Source organism: Choloepus didactylus, chromosome 17 (genome assembly GCF_015220235.1).
Source record: "Choloepus didactylus isolate mChoDid1 chromosome 17, mChoDid1.pri, whole genome shotgun sequence".
NCBI classification, from domain to species: Eukaryota; Metazoa; Chordata; class Mammalia; order Pilosa; family Megalonychidae; genus Choloepus; species Choloepus didactylus.
Genome location: NC_051323.1, coordinates 30,937,918 through 30,960,270, shown reverse-complemented (window position 1 = coordinate 30,960,270; position 22,353 = coordinate 30,937,918). Strand labels below are relative to the sequence as shown.

General features: G+C 41.3%; 1 protein-coding gene and 1 pseudogene across 3 annotated transcripts in view; both read left to right on the top strand.

The window, feature by feature from the left end:
• The window catches only part of KIAA1841 (KIAA1841 ortholog), a 111,764-nt gene extending 90,525 nt beyond the window's left edge, over window positions 1-21,239 (top strand). For all 3 annotated transcript variants that reach the window (XM_037807369.1, XM_037807367.1, XM_037807368.1), the window contains 3 exons: window positions 18,473-18,583; window positions 18,683-18,860; window positions 19,704-21,239. In XM_037807369.1, coding sequence (XP_037663297.1) covers window positions 18,473-18,583; window positions 18,683-18,860; window positions 19,704-19,868 — 454 coding nt within the window. In that variant the 3' untranslated portion in view covers window positions 19,869-21,239. The remainder of the gene's footprint in view (window positions 1-18,472; window positions 18,584-18,682; window positions 18,861-19,703) is intronic.
• On the top strand, window positions 4,758-5,792 carry LOC119512756 (annotated as a pseudogene).
• Window positions 21,240-22,353: the final 1,114 nt, after the last annotated feature.

The window sequence follows — 22,353 nt, the reverse complement described above, 5'->3', positions numbered from 1 at the left end:
AACCATAAAGCTTCTAAATTATGTTTAGAGGGAAATAAAAGCAAAATGTTTATAGATTGAACAAAATGATTAAAATGAAAAAATAAAAATCATTTTTGCTACAAATGTAATAAATGCTGCAAACTGTAATTACATCCTTTTCTTAGTTCCCTTCTTATCCAATTCTTTTTGGTATCTGTTTCCTTTAATTAATATATTGGTATTAGAATATTTTCATTAGAGATTTGTAGGTTACTGAGACATCATGCTTAAAATACATAAAATACAGAGTATTAACAATTTGCATTAATTGTGAACATTTGTTATAATTCATGAAAGAACATTTTTATGATTGTGCTATTAATTCTAGACCATAGTTAAAATAGGATTCATTGTGTTGTACATTCCTATATTCATTCTTTAATTTTTGTTCTAGTAACAAAATAGCAACCTACAGTTTCCCCCTTTAACCACATTTGATATATAATTCAGTGCTGTTAATTACATTCAAAATGATGTGCTATAATCACTACCAACATATTACAATATTACAGTCAACCCCAGTAGAAATTATATACAATTTATGCATGAACTTTTCAATCCCTACCCCCATCCCAGCCCCTGGCAAACTATATTCTGACAATGATTTTGCTTATTCTTATCATTTCCTCTCTGGGAGGTCAGACAATATTTGTCCTTTTGTGTCTGGCTTATTTCACTCAACATAATGTTTTCAATGTTCATCCATACTGTCACATGAATCAGAACTATACTCCTTTCTAATGTTAAATAATATTCCATTGTGTTTGTGTGTGTGTGTGTATAGACACACACACACACACACACACACACACACACATACTTTTTATCCATTCATTGTTTGAGGGACATTTGGGTTGCTTCCATCTTTTGGCAAATGTGACCAATACCGCTATGAACATAGGTATGCAAATATCTGTTAGGGTGACTGCTTTCAATACTTCTGGGTTTATTCCTAGTAGAGGGATGGCTGGGTCACATGGTAATTGTATACTTAGCTTTCAGAGGAACAGCCAAACTGTCATCTACAATGCCTGTACCATTTAACATTATCACCAGTAATGAATAAGTGTTCCTATTTCTCCAAACCACTCCAATACTTGTTGTTTTCTGTGTTTTAAATAGTGGCCTTTCTAGTATGTGTTAAATGATGTATCATTGTGGTTTTGATTGCATTTCCCTGATAGGTAATGATGTTGCCCACCTATTCATGTTTTTTAGTCATTTGTATTTATTTTTGGAGAAAGGTCTATTCAAGTCTTTTGTATATTTTAATTGATTTGTCTTTTTGTTGTTAAATTTAAGGATTTCTTTATATATTCTTGGTATTACTCCTTTATTGAATATGTGGTTTCCTACTATTTTCTCCCATTGTGTAGCTTGTTTTACTTTCATGATATTTCTTCTGAGGCAAAATTTTTTTTTACTTTTTATGTACTCCCAGTTACCTTATTTTTCTTTTTTTAAATTCAGTTTTATTGAGATATATTCACAGACCATACAGTCATCCAAAGTGTACAATCAGTTATTCACAGTACCATTATATACTTGTGCATTCATCACCACACCCAAAAAAAGAATACGAATAAAAATTAAAGTAAAAAAGAAGACCCAAAACATCCCATACACCCCATCCCTTGCTATTGTTCATTTACTTTTTATCCTCATTTTTCTACTCATCTTTCCATACCCTGGATAAAGGGAGTGCGAGCCACCAAGTTTTCACAATCACACTCGGTCACACAGTGGAAGCTACGTAGTTACACAATCACTGAGAATCAAGGCTACTGGGTTGCAGTTCAACAATTTCAGGTATTTCCTTCTAGCTATTCCAATACACTAAAAACTAAAAAGGGATATCTATATAATGCATGAGAGTAACCTCCAGAATGAATTCTCGAATCTATTTGAAATCTTTCAGCCACTGAAACTTTATTTTGTTTCATTTCTCTTCCCCCTTTTGGTCCAAGAAGGCTCTCTAAATTCCATGATGCCAGGGCCAAGTTCATCCTTGCCAGTCATGTTCTACGTTGCCAGGGAGATTTACACCCCTGGGAGTTATGTCCCACAGAGCAGGAAAGGCAGTGAGTTTACCTACAGCGTTGGCTTAGAGAGAGAGGCCACAGCTGAGCAACGAAAGAGGTTCTCTGGGGTGACTCTTGGGCACAATTTTAAGTAGGCTTAGCCTTTCCTTTGCAAGCCTCAAGATCTAGGGCTTGGCCTTCTAAATTGGTAGTCCCCAATGCTTGTGAGAATATCGGTAATTCCCCAGGGGGAGGAAGTTTAATATTTCCACATTTTCTTCCAGTCCCTCAAAGGGGCTTTGCAAATATATTTTTATTCTCTGCCCAAATTACTGTGTAATGTATTGGGGCTCCACACTAACCTGTACAAACCAACCAGATTTCACTCCCTATTCAAAGTTCCATGTAATTAATGATGTTTGAACAAAATAACTATGCAAATTAAATTAATAGTGTGTTACAAAAAAATACATAGATTTTGCACGTAATAAACATCTCTTCCTCTGGTCTCACACAGAAGTTGAAGTTTTAAAAATGCTGTCCATATCATCCTTTACCTTTTAGTCTGATTTACCTTAGTCCTAACCAAGTCCATTTGGTTCCTTTCTCTAATTGAAGTTTGATCTCTTTTTCAGACTCTAACATTTGCTGTATGGGGTAATGCTGACAGAATCTGGCTCTGAGTCTCAGGTGTCACACAGATACCCAAAGTTCCAGGGTCTGACCAGGTTATACACAAAGAGCTCAGCATCTCAGAATTTTTAAATAGCCATTACAGACTCAGGAATAGATGTAACTGCTGTAAGAGCTTACAATCTAGGAACCTTTACAATAAGCCTTCCCCTGATAACCTGTGTTCTCAGACTCAATTCTCAGAGTTTTCACATTATAGTTAGTCCATATTAGTGAGGCATTATAATGTTTTTCTTTTAATTTCTGGTCTGTTTCACTCAACATACTCTTCTCAATGTCCATTCACCTCACAACTTCATTCCTTCTTGTAGCAGCTCAGTATTGCATTGATGTATACACCACAGTTCGCATTCCATTCCTTTCTTCAGTCGATGAACCCTTAGGCCACCTCCATCTGCTGCAAATCGTAAATACTGCCATCATAAACCCCACTGTGCAAATGTCCATTCATGTCCCTCTTTTCCGTTCTTCCAAGTATATACCCAATGACAGGGTTGCAGGATCATGTGGCAACCCCATGCTTAGCTTTCTGTGGAACCAGCACACTGCCCTCCGGAGGGGCTGCACCATTCTACTTCCTCACCAACAGTGATTAGGTACATCCCTTTCTCCACATTTTCTCCAGCACTTGTATCCCTCTGTTTATTTTTTAAAATTTTATTCACACACTATATGTTCCATCCTAAGCAAACAATCATTGGATCTCTGTATAATCACAGTTATACATTCACCATCACTGTCTATATGAGGACATTTCTATTTCTTCTACAAAGAAAGAGGAAGAGTCAAAAAAAAAAAAAAAAAAGACAACTAAAAAGCAACAAAAGAAAAAACAAAATTAAAAAAGTCAGACAACACCACCAAGAATCCCGTACCCCTCCTTTATATACCCCTCTTATAGACATTTAGCTCTGGTATATTGCCTTTGTTACAATTAATGGAAGCATATTACAATCTTACTGTTAACTATAGACTCTAGTTTGCATTGATCGGATTCCTATCTGAGACTCGATGAAAGGTTCACTCACTAAGTTTATTCCTCCGAAAACTTAAATCCTCCAGAGAGCTCCTGTGCCAGCCAAGTCCCAAAACCTAGAAGCAATAACTTCTTCAAGAACATCAACCAGATGTGTCCCTTTTCAACATGAACAAGTTAAGGTGGTTACTGCCTAGACATCTCTGAAGATCGGGAAATTGATTATACTGGAGAAAGGGGTAGCAACCGACAAGATGGAATTTAACAAAGGTTTATGAATACTGAATCTCTAAATAATTTTTTTTCTTAGTTGCTAGGGTATTAGAATAGCTAGAAGGAAAGAACTGAAATGGTGGAACTGTAACCCATAGCATTCTTTGAAATTTTGCTCTCTACTTGTTAAATTGCACTTTGAAGGTTATCACTTATATGTATATATGTTATACTCCACAATAAAAAATATGACAAAAAAATTTGAGATTCAGTCACATTATTGTATATTTCAGCAGCTCATTCTTTTTTACTGCTGTGTGTATTCCATTTAATGAATATACCATAATTTATCCATTCTCTTGGTGATTGACATGGACTTGTTTAATTTTTGTGTATTATGAATAAAGCTGCCATGAACATTTGTATTTGTCTTTTGGTGGACATAAGACCTCATTTCTCAACAATATGTATCCAGGAGCAGGATTGCTGGATCATAGGGTTGGTGTCTGTTCAGTTTCAATAGATAGATACTGGGGCATTTGTATGTTCTTGGCTGATGCTTTCTTCTACCCTCCGACCTTGGACCATCCCTGTTTCCGTGGGCAAGTGGATAAGATGGAGTAGAATTCCAATCTAAAGTTTAATGGATCATTAGCAGTTCTGGTAAAAAAGTTTCTAGTTGGAGACTGAAAGGATGAGTAAAAGGGATTTTTGTGATTCAGAGTAAATGTTCAGTCTGTGCGTTGGGGGCTGAGGGGCACTAGTGGGTACATGGCGTGGAGTTGCCCTGAGTCTTCCTGCAGCTTGCCTCGGCCGGTGCCGGCGGCGGGAACATGGCCTGGTGGCAGCAGGTGACTCACTGCAATTTCCAACCCGACCCAAAGCTCGAGAACTACAGGCAAACTCAGGAAGTGATTCTTTTCTAGATGGTAACAAATGCCTTGGATAACTCAATGGCCACAGATCCTACTGCAGGATTTTTGGTGAACGTGTTGCCTTTGGTGGAATTTTTAGATGCACTGTTCATTTGTGAGACAAATATGGAAAAGATAGAGTTTTTAATTCCCCATTGTGTGAACAAGGAATTGCTGGATTTGGAATTGCGATTGCGGTAACTGGTGCTACCGCTATTGCAAATTCAGTTTGCAGATTATGTTTTCCCTGCTTTTGATCAGATTGTTAATGAAGCTGCCAAAGATCACTCTGGTGGTCTTCTTAAGTGCAGAAACCTCATCATTTGGCTTCTTGGGGCTGTGCTGGCCACGGAGCTCTCTATCATTCTGAGTTCTAAAGCTTTTTTTGCCCACTGTCCGGGAATCAAGGTGGCTATGCCCAGAAGCCCTTTCCAGGTCAAGGGACTGCTTTTGTCATGCATAGAGGATAAAAATCCTTGCATATTTTTTGAACCTAAAATACTTTACAGGACAGGAGTAGTACAGGTTCCTGCAGAGCCATATAACATCCCACTGTCCCCGGCTGAAGTCATACAGGAAGGGAGTGATGTTACTTTAGTTGCCTGGGGCACTCAGGTTCACGTGATCCGAGAGGTGGCTTCTATGGCACAAGAAAAGCTTGGTGTGTCTTGTGAAATCATCAATTTGAGGACTATAATAGCTTGGGATGTAGATGCAGTTTGCAAGTCTGTGATCAAAAGAGGGTAAGTGTTGATCAGTCATGATGTTCCCTTGATGGGCAGCTTTGCGTTGGAGATCAGCTTCACAGGTCAGGAGGAATGCTTCTGGAAACTAGAGGCTTCTATATCAAAAGTATGTAGGTATGACATGCCATTTCCTCACATTTTTGAGCCATTCTATATCCCAGACAAATGGAAGTGCTGTGATGCCCTTTGAAAAATGATCAACCAGTGACCACATAAGTAGGTGTGCCCTGCCTTTTGAGAAAGCTATCATGTGTTGCACCAGTGTTCCAATTTTTACCCTTATTTCTGCATATTTTTGTCAGCTGTCTAAACAGTTCATGAATAGGATTTAAAAATCCCCCCTCAAGCTCTATAAATTTGGACTCCAGTGATTTAGTATATATGATGATTCATAATTTTCTGAAATTTGCCTTATTATCTGAAAAATAGGTTTCCTGACCAGGAAGTTTATTTATTGTGTATAAGGGAGATTTTGGCTTAAATGACAAAACAAAACTCAATACTGTTCATTTCCAGAACCTTTTTTTGGCAAGTGAATGTTTTTGACATAGTGGATAATAAAAGGTATTCTATTCATTACATTATCTAAGTCATGCTTAGCTGTCCCTTCATCTGTGTTGTTCTAGCAAAAATGAATACCATTAAAAGTATTATGTTAGTTTTTCAGGGTTTTGATATAGAAGTTTGTCCTGGCCAGTGGGAGTGTGTCCAGTGGAAAGGCCAAAAGAAAGCACCAGGCACAGACTGAGACAAGAACTTTAGTTGGGGGAACTTAACAAACAGGAGAAAATCAGGCAGCTCCGAAGGCAGCAGTTCAGAGAGGAGGAGAAGTGCTCTGCAGTTAAGCAGGAGTCAGCAGGGCCAGGTATAGAGGCCCCAAACAAAGAGATTGATTGCAGCGGGTATGAGATAAAGGGGTCTTGTAACATTTAGAGTAGCTACATGCTAGAAAGGGGGTAACAATCTTGGTTCTGGGAAGTGGTGGACCTTGGAAAGGTTTATTTAATATGTCATGGGAGGGGGAATTGACTATCTATGCACTCCCTCCCTCTGAGGGGGGCCGGTTACATTTTGATTAACTGCCCTGGGTGACGCAGGCTGCCGTGTGCTGAAGTTTCACAGAATCTTAGGGAAAGGCGGGGGCCCTGGGCTTCCACAGTCCACCCTCATGCAATAGTTTGCACTGACCACAGGACAGATACTGCATCCACAGTCTATGGCAACAATTTAATAGGCAACAGAGCATAAGTAAACCGGTACATATAGAAAGTAATCCTATTAAGAAGTAAACTACTTTGACAGACAATTATTAGACAAATGTTTAATATTTTGATATGGTTTTGCATAGGATTTAAAGTTTGTGTGATTTTATGTGAATTATTAGGTATATATACACAACATTGGGTATTTATTAGAGCACAAGAGCCACTTTGAGGGGCAATGAGAATATTTGGAGCCATTTTATTTTGCAAGACTACTTTTTTTAAAGTTGTATCATTTTTTAATTTAACAGTGATATAGCTAATTGTGATTTAATAAGCACGAGAGTGGTGTGGTTGGTTAAAGTACCCACATGTTTTTCAGTTACTGTGGTGGCTTCTCCTGGAAAAAATATGGCTAAAGGGTAATATCGCTAGGCGGTTCACTTGATTTTATATTTTAGTTTTTACTATTCCCCAATTACTGTGTTTATGTGGTAGGAAGTCATAAATTGTAGTTGGCACATAGGGCTGTCCCCATGTGCACCATCCAGTCCAATTGTAGGGCAAGTACAGCCAACCGTTTTGCCCTCAGGTCCAGAGCCACTCCTTAGGAGAGGGGTAGGCCCCACTTTTATCGGTAACATTTTGCTACCATTCTGCAAACAGATGGTGATATTGCAGAGTTCAGAAGGCAGCCACCCCATGTCTTTATATCTTTTAACACACTCCATACAAATTGGAGCCACTTTATAGTTACAGTTTCAACAGTAAGTCATCCTAGTTTATTAAAAATTGAATATTTTATTAAAGATTGGGGCTTGTGAATTTGTTCCAAAGCTAAGGAGTATATGTATGAATACATTACATTTTTAGAAGGTAAAATTTTTGGTGAGGAAGAGAAAAAGAAGACTTTTTTTAAACTTGTCACTGGCTGGGGATCTGCTACATTAGCATCACATCCTACATTGTCTCAAATAGTAAGGGCAATGGTCCATAGAAGGCTGGTGGCACCCAACGACAGCAAATCAGTGCATGCTCATCACTGTCGTGTGCGTAGGTTACAGGAGAGGCCTACTATAGAAATGTATTTCCTACAGTGCTCTGGATGAAAAGACAGATGTTTATGAGGAACAGTGGGAGAGGCAGATCTTGGTGATCTAACGATATATAAACTAAGTTTTCATTGGTAGATAGAAGAGTTCCAGGTGAAGGGGTGCCATGAGGGGGTTTTAAATACCATATTTTTTTCTCCCTATGTGGTTGCCCTCTGGGGTCAGATCTACAGTCAGTTTGGGCTTAATGAGTGTCCACAAAGTCATGTATACAGTTCCTTGGTGAATAGGGGGTCCCGGGTTAGTAATACAAATAACCTTTGGCATTTTAAGTATAAACTGCGGCTTGATGTTTACATTTTGTGTAATCCTAACACCCCAGAGGCTTAGGATTCCCAACCAGCATGGCTGCATGGGCCAAGACCAGGGCTAATCGACCTTATTTTCCTTAGTTTTCAGTGCTTGTGGCACAGGCAAGAGCAAGTTATTATTATTTCATTGTGGCTGTAGTTTTGTTGGTCTTTTTACCTGTATTTGCATGGTTTGCATGGGTCCTAAAATTGCCGTCTCTACGGGAGCAGGGGCAGCAGCCTGGGGTCTTGAGTTGAGACTTGTTAAGGCTGGATACAGTCACCAGGTCCACTGCTGCAAAGACTGGTTATCATTTTTTAATAGTTCTTTTAAAAGCCCGTTCATTCTTTTAATTAAACTTGCTGCTGTGGGGTTGTATTACGGAAGGTGACATGTCCATAAGACATAATGTTCAGTAGTTCAGGCTTGGGTTAACTGTCCAATAAACGGGTCCCCCATCACTGTCTATATGTGTAGGGACTCCAAAAAGGGCACTAAATTTTTTTAGGCTATGTATACTAGCCCTCTGGGTAGCTTTCCCCACTGGAAAGGCCAGTAACAGTCTAATGGCTGTGTCTATGGCAATGAAGACATACTTTGTCCCTTTAGATAAGGTAAAGGGCCCAATATAATTTCTTGCCACCGGGTAACTGGAGTCTGCTCACAGCTGATGTGGCCAAGTTGGTGAGGGAGCATCTGTGGTCATCGCAATGAGCAGGAGGGGCAGGCATCTATGACATCTTTCAGTTGTCTCATAATGGCCAAGTGGAATTGCTGCACCAGCCTCCGCTGGTATCCTCAGTGTCCTGTTTTTCTGTGTAACCACTCAGCATCTAGGCTACAAAGTTTTGCCAGAGCATCTGCTTCAATATTGCCTGGTAAAGAGTCAGTTTTATGGGCTGAGATATGAAAGATGGTTACCTTAACACTTGTGGCAAGCAGTCCAGATGTCTTCCCACATTTCTTTTCCCCATAATGACGGCCAGCAATGGTCCATTGTTCTGTTACGCCTTAGTACACAGCCCAGTTGTCAGTACAAATAGTTAATACATCATCTGGTTCATGGACAGTGACCATCCACACAGCTCTAATAATTTAGCCCACTGGCTACTTTGCATGGTCCTGGTTTTTTACTATATAGTTTCAGTGCTAGGCTGCACAGCTACCACCACCCAGGTGGTGGCTTGCCCATTTGCTGATCCATCACTATACCAGGTGGAATTAGGTATACTGCCATGTCGGTCAACAGTGTGAGCACAGAGATAGCCCACTCAGGAGGATCAGCAGGGAGGGGCAACTGCTATTCTTCTACATGGGAAACTGGTCCTAAAATATTGTGCGTTTTTGCACTTAAAGGGCTACAGTTAAAAACACTGCATTGTAGCAGGTAAGCTTTCCACTTAGAGTGCTAAGTGGAGCACTTCCTGAATGGGAATTAGTGGTAGTATTACAAAATGCCTGTATGGGGATGGCTGTCTGCAGTGTACACAGGACATCTTTGGGTTAGTCTTTCAGCTTGTAGTAAGGTATTGTAGGCAGTGCATAGTTGCTTTTCTAAGGGGCTATATCACAGTTCAGCCCTTTTTTAAAAACTTGAAACCAAAAGCCAATGGGAACTCCCATTGCCTGTTGCCTTTGCCACAAGCCCCACCTGTGCTGGTTTGGATGTATTATGTTCCTGAAAATGCCATTATCTTTGATGCAGTCTTGTGTGGGAAGGAAACATATTGGCGTTGATTGGGTTGGAGACTTTTGATTGGATGTTTCCGTGGAGATGTGACGACTCAACTGTGGGCGAGATGTTTCATTGGATAATTTCCATGGAGGTGTGGCCCCACCCATTCAGCATGGGCCTTGATTAGTTTACTGGAGCACTATATAAGCTCAGACAGAAGGAGCAAGCTTGCTACAGCCAAGAGGGACACTTTGAAGAATGCACAGGTAACCTGCAGATGAGAGACAGTTTGAAGGTGGCCATTGAAAGCAGACTCTTGCTCCAGAAAAGCTAAGAGAGGACAAACACCCCAAGAGAAACTAAGAGTGACATTTTTGAGGAACTGCAACCTAGAGAGGAATGTCCTGGGAGAAAGCCATTTTGAAACCAGAACTTGGAGCAGATGCCAGCCACATGCCTTCCCAGCTAAGAGAGGTTTTCTGGATGCCATTGGCCATCCTCCAGTGAAGGTACCCAATTGTTGATGTGTTACCTTGGACACTATGGCCTTAAGACTGTAACTATGTAACCAAATAAACCCCCTTTATAAAAGCTAGTCCATTTCTGGTGTTTTGTATTCTGGCAGCATTAGCAAACTAGAATACCACCCAAAGCCAATTTCTGTGCTTGCCACATCCAATTTACAAGGCACATTCTTGGTCCACCCCCCACCCCCCCTTAGAGCCTGAACTTGTGTAATAGCTTGCTTAGCTTTTTCAAATGCAACCTGCTGTGGAACATCCCATTCCCATGCTTTTCCTTCCCTAGCCAGTGTGTATAAAGGTTTTAGAATCTGTGCTAAATGGGGTATAAATGGTCTCTAATAACCCAGTAAACCAAGAAAAGCCATTAGTTGCTTAGGAGTATGCAGGGTAGGATAACTCTGTACATTATCAACAACAGCTGGAGGAATGGTTGTAGTCCGACCTAACCAAACAACACCCAAGAATTTGACAGAGTATTTAGGCCTCTGAAATTTGTCCTGATTCACTGCCCATCCCTGTTTCTCGAGGTGTGCCACTACAGCTTTAGCGGTGGCCTTTAATTCTGCAAGAGAGTTACTGGTTAGCATAATATTATCAATATGTTGGAAAAGAGTGACCTCTGCTAAAGGTTTCCACATTTTTAAATTTGGGACTACTAAACTATGGCAGATAGTGGGACTATGAAGATATCTTTGTGGAAGCACAGTAAATATTCACTGTTGTCCTTCCCATGAGATGGCAAATGCAGGCTGGCTGGCTGGATCTAAAGAAATACTAAAAAAGATGTTAGTAAGGTCTAACACAAAATGAAATTGGCCTAATTGAGTATGTCCTGCATCAAAGTAGCTATATTTGGGATGGCTGCAAACAAAGGAGGAGTTACTTTATTAAGTTCTCTATAATTAATAGTCATTCACTAAGTACCATCAGGTTCCTTTACTGGCGAGACAGGGCTATTAAATGGACTGTGAATGGGGATTATAATGCCCCATCTCTGTAATTCTTTGATGGTGGCAGTTATTTTTTAATGTCCCCTGGTAGTTTATACTGATGTATTGCCACAGTACATCTGGGGGAAGGCACTTTTTGTTCAGGAGCTGCTGCTGGGGAGGCAGCTGCTGCACTTTCTTCCCCTATTGGAGGATCAGGGTGTTGAATTTGCTCTGTTTTAACCTTTTGTTGGACCAGAGGATGACTATGTTTACTTTTTTCAGTTTCAATTTCCCAGTCAGACTGGGGCTCATCATTTTCTTATGAGAAGTCAATGGGATCCCACACTTTAGGGTCCCAATCAGGGAAAGTTAGGATATGCCTAACTTGCCCTTTGGGCAGCTTATGCCCTCTCACTTTAGTGTACTGCTGGCATGCCAGTATTTCTAAGCTTTTGTTTATATGGTGTAGCCTTTCATTTAATGCATCCTTTAATTTTGCTTGGGTGAGCCACATGTCTCTTTCTAGCCTAAGCTCTTCCTCTAGGCAAAAAGCCACAGCTTTGGTGGCCGGAGCCTCCTCTGTAGCTGAATGTACAGCCCCTCAGAGGGGCCATGCTATGGCTGTGGCACCCTGGCAGCTTTTCTTTTCCTTATGAAAACTCAGCTGTCTTGCAGCCTGCTGCAGGAGGGCTATCAGTCCAGCCAGGGAGTTCTGGACATCCCCATACTCCCTTGGTAGTCCCTATTCATCCAGGAGGGCAGCCACCCCTCCCCAAATGGATGTTACAGGCCATCCTGGGTTTCCCCCTGGGGAGTCTCCCTTCCCGGAATTCGTGCCCTCAGTGGCCACGGTTTCTTTGGCCTCCTGGCTGGCTCGCCAATCATCCTGGCCCACAGGACTGTGTCCAACCAAAAGGCCAAAGAAAGCACCAGGCACAGAGTGAGACATGAACTTTATTTGGGGGAACTTAACAAACAGGAGAAAATCAGGCAGCTTTGAAGGCAGCAGTTCAGAGAGGAGGAAAAGTGCTCTGCAGTTAAGCAGGAGTCAGCAGGACCAGGTTTATAGGCCCAAAACAAAGACATTCCAGTGGATATGAGATAAAGGGGTCTTGTAACATTTAGAGTAGCTACATGCTAGGAAGGGAGTATCAATCTCAGTTCCGAGAAGTGGTGGACCTTGGAAAGGTTTAGTTAATACGTCATGGGAGGGAGAATTGACTATCTGTGAGCTTCCTCCCTCTGAGGGAGGCCGGTTACATTTTTATTAACTGCCCTGGGTCACGCAGGCTGCTGTGTGCTGAAGTTTCACAGAATCTTAGAGAAAGGCCCGGGCCCTGGGCTTCCACAAAGTTATTATCACTGGCATACTGATTTATTTTGTCTTTGACATTTTTGAAATGGTTCAAAATGCATAGATAGGATTAGATGCTTTACATTTTAATATCTAGTTTATCCCAAAAATCATAATACATTTTGAAGAACCATGATCTTTCAAGGAAAATGGAGGATAGGCTCTTTATAATAAACAGCTAATACTTTTTTAAAGATAAGAAATACTATAATCCTTGAACTCTGTACATGTTTGGTAAAGCTAGTTCACATAAAACCAGAGAGAGATGCCTGTAAGTGCAGTTGAGAAAAAATTTCCTCCATCTGCTACTATGTTACCATAATCCCCACATTTTTGGTAGTTTTATTCTGGGAATATTGTTACAGATGTAAGTTAGGGTCATTCTTCCACATACCCCCAGAATTCTCTCAGAATGTGATTGTAAACACTATATTTCTGATGTTCTCTTAATGTCTGTGAAAATAACTGGCTTTTGCAATAAATCACACTTAGGACTGGTTAGAGGACCTCCTCACTGTTTTTGTCCATGATGTTCCCTTCCATGGACCATCCATAATGCAGAGTCAAGATAATAATGGGTGGCTATGTGACTTGTTGCTATTTTTTAAATTATATTTAAGTGCTGCTTCTAAATTTGAATTATGCAATTCTTCCTAAGCATAAGAAAAATATTTAAAGTTATAATGAAAAGATGATGAGAATAGCTTTTCTTTGCAAAAGTTAAATATGGCATTGAAGAAAATAGTTAAGCAATTGCAAAGTCTATTTAATTCATGGTAGCCAGAATGTCTGTAATTGTTATTGATTTCTTTTACAGAAAGATTGGAAGATTATGACTAGATATGGGAATATTTTTTCTAAATTTTTAATATTTCCTCAGATTTATTTCTCCTTGAAAATAGAGTTTTTATGAAATGAGCCATCTTGGATATTAACTGAAAAGTTATAAATTAGAGTTATTATATCAACACACGAATTGATGATTTCATTAAAATTGATTAACTTTTAAAAATGTTCTGCTGGTCTTACGAATTCTGTTTAATTAATCTGAAAATATTGAGTGTGGGGTAGTCAATAAAGCAAAACAAGATTAAAAAAAAAAGAGTAAATGTTCACATGAGTTTACGTGTCTTCAAATGCTGTCCAAAGTCACCAGGCTTTATTCTTGCTGTTAGGACTACAGGGTCGCCCAGCATAGCTGAGGCCACTCCATCAAGAGGGTCATATGACACATGTTTAAAAAATGTGCCCTTGTGCAGAAAAGAGTTAGCAGGCCTCACTGCCGTCCTCTGAAAGGCCTGCCTACAAGCTTGGCCCCTGGTTGGCATCCAGGGACTTCAATTTCGGGAGGGTTTCCACCATCAACTGAAAAGAGCGGCTCATTGTGTGTTAACTCTTTATACCAACAATATGGTTCATACTGAACACCTGCTTTTCTTCTGGGAATTTTGATAGGTGCCAGGCTGAAGCCGCCTATGTGACAGCACCCAATAAAAATCCTTGGGAGCTGGATGAGTCTCTGATGAACTTCCCTAGTCGGCAACATTTCACGCGTGTTGTGACAACTTGTTGCTCAGGAAATCAGATATGTCTTTGTGACTCCACTGGGAGAGGACTCGCAGAAGCTTGTACCTTGTTTCCCCCAGACTTGCTCCATGCACCTTTTCCCTTTGCTGATTTTGCTGTATATCTTTTTGCTGTAACAAATCATAGCTGTAAGTACAACTGTATGCTAAGTCCTGTGAGTCGTCCTAGCAAATCATCAAACATGGTGTTGGTCTTGGGCCCCAAAACCCCTCAAAGGAAATCCCCCAGCCCAACATCAACTGGATCCCAGGTTCTTACTTCCTAGTCCATTTCTGGCTGTGGGCAAATTCTGGAACTTCATGTCTAAATCTAGGATCTAAGATCCCCGTCATCAGCATGCCACCTGCCAGCTCTTCTCTAGGCTCCTACCACCTAGCTTGCTGCTCACCCTTATACCTCAGCTCCTCTCAGATGTATCTTCCAACATCAGATCACAGCCATCTCACCAAATCCCAGTCTTGCCCCTTCCATCTTCTCTTGAGGGCTTCTGCAGCTGGAGTCCAGCAAGAGGACCTCACGGTCACGCTCCTACCTGGCTTCACTCACTGGCAGGTGTGGCCATCCCTGTGCTTGCCCCCTCAGCTTCCCCTCCCAAATAGTTCTGTGGCTTCTTTCTTCCTTCACATCCTGCAGATGGGGCAAAGCGTTTTTATTCCAGTATTTTCTATTACATCACAGCCTCGTGGACAGGATGACATAGCATGAGCTGGGTGATGGGTGAAGGGCCTCTGAGCCAATGAGTCCTGTCCCAGCAGCTGCTGCGTCCTGAGGGGAGGCTCTGGGGCTGTAGGACTGTCTCTGCTTGTGACTCTGTCCCACTCAACACAGTTCTCAGGGGCTCAAGGGCATCCTAGAAGAGCTGTTCTAGTCATGTCTGTGATGGTTAAGTTCATGTGTCAACTTGGCCAGGTTGTGGTGCCCAGTTTTTGGTCAAGCAAGCACTGGCCTGATTGTTACTGGGAGAACATTCTGTGGACTTAAATCATCAGTAAGTTGATTGCAGCTTTGGCTGCTTACATCTGCAATCAACTGAGAAGATTGCCGTCAGCAGTGAGACAAGTCTCATTCAGTCAGTTGAAGCCTTTAAAAGGAGAAGTGATGATTTCAACAGTCAAAAGAGAGAATTTCCATCTCTACTTTAGCCAATCAGCTTCTCCTGAGGAATTCATCAAAAACCTTCGTCAAAGTTCCCAGCTTGCAGCCTGCCCTACAGAATTTGGATTTGCCCATTCCCCAGTCACATAAGATAATTCTTATAAAAAATATCATAATATTTACAGACATCTCTAGTCAGTTCTGTTTCTCTAGAGAGCCCTAGGACAATATATGTCAATAACAAGGAGAAAAAGGGAGTGGCCACATCAGAAAGCACATCAGGGTTCAAATACCTCTCTTTAGCCTGAAGAAAAAGGACCAATCCAACAAGTCAGAAATTGAGCAGGATAAATATTCTGTCCAGAAAACCTTCACATGAATGCCCAGCATCATTGTGACACAGATAGTAAACACTAATGTAAAAGTTGTGCTAATATGTTTCTCTCTCATGCTTTTTAGAATGTGCTCCCCCCACCCCTGCCATTCTGTCAGAGAGACACATTTGCTTCTGGGATAATTATATTGCTACAGCAGAAAATCAAAAAGAATGTCAGTGCTCAACTTTTAATATCCAAAATAGCATTTTTTTAATTCACTGCAAAACAATAGCCTTGGAAACACAACTTGGTCAAAAGAAAAATGCTTCTTTAAATTCTAAACCCTTTCTCTTCACATATCAAGAGGTAAGCCTGGTGGACTCAGAGACAATGGGTTTTGCTCTAAGATATAATGTAGAGAGGAAGGGGCTATGACATAAGGAGATTTTCAGCCAGACAGGAAAGAGAAGGAGAAAACATCCTTCAAGTACTCAAGCAGAGAAGTCAAATTAACAGGTCTCACTTTCATTGCCTCCTATGATCAAAACTCAGAAATGGAAGAGACAGCGCCACAGAAACCCCTACACATCGTCTGGAGGAGTCCTCAATCCGTCAGAGAATTCCTGAAGGCAGCAGGGAAACAAGGCCAGCTTTGAGGTCAGCAGAGTGTGGAAAGCTGCCGAGTTGGCCTTGTTTCCCGGTGGGTTACTGAGGTGGTGAAAGCCTGCCCATCCAGCAGAGGCCAGAGGCAGGAACAAGTTGTCAAGGGTGGGGTTGTTGAGACCAGAGGCGATGGCAAAGGCAGTATTGGAGTCAGCATGTCTAACTCTGCTAAGAGGAGACAGAGGGGAGGCATCACCGAGGAGGTGACCTTGGAGTGATCTTGAAAGAGGAATGGGAATTCCCCAGGTGGCGAAGGCACTCCAGGCAGCGGGGAGCATATGCAAAAGCCATGGTGTGATGCTGCAGGAGACATCGAGAGTTGTGTGCACGCTTGGGAGCGAAGTGGTGGCACTGGGGAAGTGGGCTGGGGTCAGATCCCAGGGCCTGGGGACCAAGCTAAGCCACTGCAGATGGGAACACATTTGGGCTTTTAAAGTCTTGGTCTGACAGCAGTGTGGAGTAAGATGGGTGAGACAGACTGAATTTTCATCTGTCAGCCTAGGCTAGGTGATGCCTCCAGGAATTGTGCTGACTCTACCAGTGGCTCAGACATACATTTATACTGCAAAATCGGCCTTGACCTGAGCCCTCCAACAAACTCTGCTGTTCTCGCCCTCCTTCCCTCCCCCTCCTCTCCCTCTCTCCCTCTCTCTCTCTCTCTCTCTCTCTCTCTCTCTCTCTCTCTCTCTCTCTCTCTCTCTCTCTCTCACACACACACACACACACACACACGCGTTCAGTCAACATTTATGGAATAGTGCAATAGTGCAGGCCCTGGTTCAGCACCCAAAGATAAAGAAGGCACAGTCCCTGCCCTTCTGGAGGTGAGCCAGCATCCCTGCAACCCAAGGATCCCCAGGGCTCACTTTTTAGTCTTCAGATGTGGCTGGTGGCAGCTGCTGTACTCTCTTGTTCCCTCCTTTTCTTCTCAGACCCCTTCCCCCAGGTCAGAGCACTCCCTCCTTGTCATGGGCATCACTCACTCTTCTGAAGTGAGATCAGGCCGGGGTCGTCTTCATTCTGATCATCCTGCCCTGCTCCTGCCTCCTCAGCTGTGGCCTTTAGAGCCGCTAGTTTCGTTGTGTATCCAGCAAGTAGATCCAGCTATTTAGCTTGAAGAGGATGAAATTTGGAGATAAGTTGGTTACTGACTTCCAGGGTTAGAGAAGGACTTTATAAGAAGGAAGTGGACCAATTGAAGGAAGCACTAAGAGAATAGGCCAAGATTAAGCAAGGAAAGATGGTGTTTGGGGAGAAGGAAGATAATCATTGTACAGAGAATGACCAAAGTTGGTGCCCTGTGGCTCCACCCTGGTCCTCTGGGAGGAGTAGACAGACAGGTGACAATGCGGAGAGTTTAGCAGTTCTCCTCCCTCTTCCTGATGAGCTGGGCTGGTGCCTTGTGAAGTCTCCAACTCAACAGTTCCATGATTCTGTGATGTCACTGAAGAGAGAAGAATGGGGAGTTGAGCTCAGCTCCAACTGCTTGATTCCTCTCTCCCCTGGATTCTGATAGTTTTTGGGGTGAGGGGAGGTGAGCTGAGTGATCGCACACGTCCCAGCTCAGTCTCCCCTCTGGCCACCTCAGCCCCCACATTTATGGAGAGGAATTAGCCAGTGTGAGTCAACTCCACCCAAACAAGCCGAGCATCTTTTATGAAAATTGAACTGATCAAAAGCATAACAATGAAAACAGTCTTTTATTCTTCTGTTTCTAGAAAACTTAAGGAACAAGAGAAACATATTCAAACTGAGTTGGAAAAGAATATTTGGACAATCTGTGACTGTGAGAGTGGATGAGTCTTCTAGCTATCCCTATGAGAACTGAAACCACAGCATTCATTTTCCTCATCCTTCTTCTATTTTGCTTCATTTGCATCTTCCTTTTATTGGTGGTTTTTTTATATAAATGGTATAAATCCAAGCTGATAAATTGGGATCAGTTTTCAAGTCACACTAGCAAATGCCTCTAGAAATAATACTAAACAATTTAAAATAGCAGAACAAATGGTAATGCTGTAGCTACCTAGTTTTTCTATTTCAGAATTTTAGAAATGCTAATTTCTTGTTTAGAAGTGAAGGTCCCACCACGCCTTAAAATTAGGACAATTCTTCTTTTTCTGCATTTTTTTTCAGTTTCAATACCAAGAAAAAGACAGAAAAAGTTTCTTGTACAGATGGTAATGGAGGTGAAGGTTGTCCAGCTGCCAATGTGGAGGAGAAAGACAACTCAAAAGACCAAGAACAGTAAGTCTGTATCTTAGGATGTGGGAGAAAGTCGTTTCTGTGTGTGATAATTGTGACTGAGATGCATGAATTTTTTGAGACTGCTGCTTTATTTTCCAGGACTCTCCTCATGAAAATAGTGGATGTGACTCCACCAGTGAGGCCTGGCATTCTCGTCTGGAAACGGAGTAAGGACCTGCTGGCCGAGCCCTCAGGGAACAGGGAGGACATGGAGGCAACAGCAGATGAGAAAGACAAAGCAAAAGAGAGGGAAAACGCTAAGGATGCTGGTCAAGAGGTGATGTGCTTTTCTACTCTGAAAGGGCAGTTTAGATAGAATTTAGATAGAAAAAGAAGTAAATCACTCTAATAGGTATAATAATAAGGGATGGTGTTGCTATAACTTAGGTTTACATTTGGAATAAATACAACATCCAGAGTCACTAAACCATTTTTTTTGTGACCTTTAGTTCATGTTATTAAATCAAAGGTATATGCCAAGCCTACCTAGAAACTTGCTCATCCTTCATTCTTGCATCTGTGTGTGTGTGTTTAATAATTCCCCTTCATTTTGCTTTTCTCAGAATCCTAGTATCTTAGAGCTGGAAAGGCCTTGGATATCTTCTAGGGATCCAACCTTCCCATGTTACAAACAAGAAAATGAGATGAATTATTCAGGGTCACTCAGTTTCACCATGGCCAAGCTCAGGCAGACCCTGTGTCCCTGCTGTAGTTCAGGGCTCCTACTGTAGCAGCATTCAGACATTTCCAGGGCCTTCTTGAGCTCCATGTTTGGGGCTCCCTAACAAGAACAACTCATGTGGCCTCCCACTGCATGGTTCCTGCCTGAGGTACAACAATGATACGGGTGGCTCTGGGTTTGATCTAAATGTATTTGTAATGACTGCGTCATAGAATAACACACACCACCAAATGTGATTTGAATATGGTTGGCCTTGCATGCTTTTATAACCACAGGGAATGGTGATTATGAGAATTTAGCACTGCTTCCCTGTATCAGTCAGAAATACTTTTTCTGTTTCTCACCAACATCATCTGCATATGGCCTATGTTTTTAACATCAGGGCTTATTGAATTCCTAAAGTGATTATTTATATCATTTGTCCCATTTTTCTTGCAGGGTGTTGACATGCCAAAAACAGACACAGGCGCTCCTGCAGCTGGTGAAGGCCAAAAACGATCCCTAAAAGGAGTGACGTTTTCTAGGGAGGTAATTGTTGTGGATCTTGGGAATGAATACCCTACACCTCAAAGCTTTACTCGAGAACATAAAGAGAGAAAATGAAGCTTGAAAAAGGCTGAGATCAAAAGAAATGCAACCTTGAACTAACAATGAAATGACTGAGGGTACAAAATCATGTTGAAACCACAAAATAATGGGGAATTAAGCAAATACAGATAGTATTTCAACTTTGTGCTGAAAGAAGTGGGCTAGGCACAAGACTCTGTAAGTAGAATACTCAGAGCTTGAATATAGATTTTTTTAAAAACTCAAATCTGAGTTCAATTAAAAAATTGATCATATTAAGTGTCCTTAAAACTGTCTTTTCAAACCCTGTTCTAACATGTGAATAAAGTTAGATGCCTATTAGGTAAATCATATTCCTGAGGGGACTTTTGAAACAGTATGTCCTTGATGCTCTGATCACAAGCTTTCAAGACCAAACAACACTTTTTCTGTCATCATAGAAACTTCCGATAGCTAGGTCTAGGGTCTTCTATTTCGTAATCCACTTTGAATTCAGTCCTGAAACCTTTCTTGTACTGACAACTGCTTTTTTAAAGATAGATACAAAAAAACAAAACAAAACAAAACAAAAAACACCACAAACTACCTCCATAACCTACAAAAAAAAATCCTGTTTCTTTAAGCAAGTCTTGAGATTATACTTGATTCTTGATTTCAGTAGCTTGTAATTTGCTATCTGTATGTGGAATGTGAAAATAAAGACCACCATGATATCATCCAAACCACTGCAATAAACATAGGTCAAATATACATTTTTTTGGAAGGGCTATGAGGAAAATAAAAAGCAGAAAGTATAGTATTTGATTCAGGGACCTAGCACAGTGTCATGTATATAGTATATGCTCAATAAATATTTGTTGAATGAGTGGGAGAATGTGATAAGATAATGCAGAATAAGATAATGTACTGTAAATAAGACCCTTTGAAGGTAGAAGGCCCACAGCCCACTGTGAGAAGAAAGAAGGATTTAACCAAAGGGAAGGATAAGATAACGAAGGCAGAAGGAGGATTGTATTTCAGCTGGGGAAAGGCACAAGCCAAGGCAAGCAGGTGAGGTATGTGAGTTTGGTGGCATCAGTTTGCTGGAGCTGAAGGTTGCTGTTGAGCAATGTTGAGAAGTAACAGTGAAGGGCAGTAGGAAGTCAGAGTAAGGCCACTCTTGGGATCCCAGGCTAGGTATATGGGGTGGAGAATGAATTAGAGCAGTTTGAACCGTGGCCAGTGTGCTGGTTTAATCTATTTTGTACCCCAGAAGAACCATGTTCTTTTGACCCAGTCTTGTAGGTGCAGATTTATTGTGGGTGGGACCTTTTTGATTAGGTTGTTTCCATGGAGATATGACTCACCCAATTGAGGCTGGGACCTTTTGATTAGATTGTTTCCGTGGAAATGTGTCCCCGCCCATTCAAGGTGGATCTTAATTAGTTACTGGCATCCTCTATTAGAGGATGAAAGGCAGAGACATTTTGAAGAGATTCTTAGAGATGCTTAGAGAGAAAATGCACGGAGACATTTTGGAGACAGCTGTTGAAACCAGAGCCAACACAGACCCAGATGCTTGAAGATGCAGACAGAAAGAAGTTTGGAGATGCTAAGTTAAGAGACGAAGCCCAGAGTTTGCCCCAGAGAAGCTAAGTGAGGACCCACAGACACTTAAAGAGAAAGCCACTGGAATCAGAAGCTGAAAGCAGTGCAACCTGGGAGCAAAGGACCAGCAGATGCCAGCCACGTGCCTTCCCAGCTGACAGAGGTGTTCCGGATACCATTGGCCTTTCTTCAGTGAAGGTATCCTCTTGTTGATGCCTTAGTTTGGACAATTTTATGGCCTTAGAACTATAAATTTGTAACCTAATAAACCCCCATTGTAAAAGTCAGTCCATTTCTGATATTTTGCATTCTAGCAGCTTTAGCAAACTGGAACAGCCAGGAATGAGGGGACTGCAGAAATATTCTTTTGGGGTCCATGAAGTCTCTATGAGCATTTAAAATTTTTGACTTTTCATCTTTAAAATTTTAATTTGATAAAGTTCAGACATATCTAAATGACCATATTTGGCTCTGTATTCCATGTGATCTCATGGTTTCATTGCCCATGTCTGCATGTGTATATAGAGAACCAAGTATTTCTTCATCACAATGAAGACAGAGAAAAGACAGAGGAAGAATTAATATACAAATAACACATCTATGTCAAAGGGAGAGCCAATTAACCTCATGACTGGCTATCCTAACCAAGGTTTTGAAAAAGTTCAAATAGAAACTGGGAAAATTGGGAAAAAATTGGCCATCATTGTCCATAATGATATAAGCACATGGAATTCCAGAAAATTGTTGGTGCCATGACTATAAGGTGAGCAGCCAAAGCAGTTGACACAGTGGCATCTAGTACTAAATGTTAATTTGAATTCCATTGGTTGTGTGATTTTCTTTGTATTTTATTTGCAAGTTTCTTTTGGTTTTAGAGTTGGATGAGCACTTTAAGGATAAGGAGTTGATGTCCAGTTTTTTCCATGATTAGATT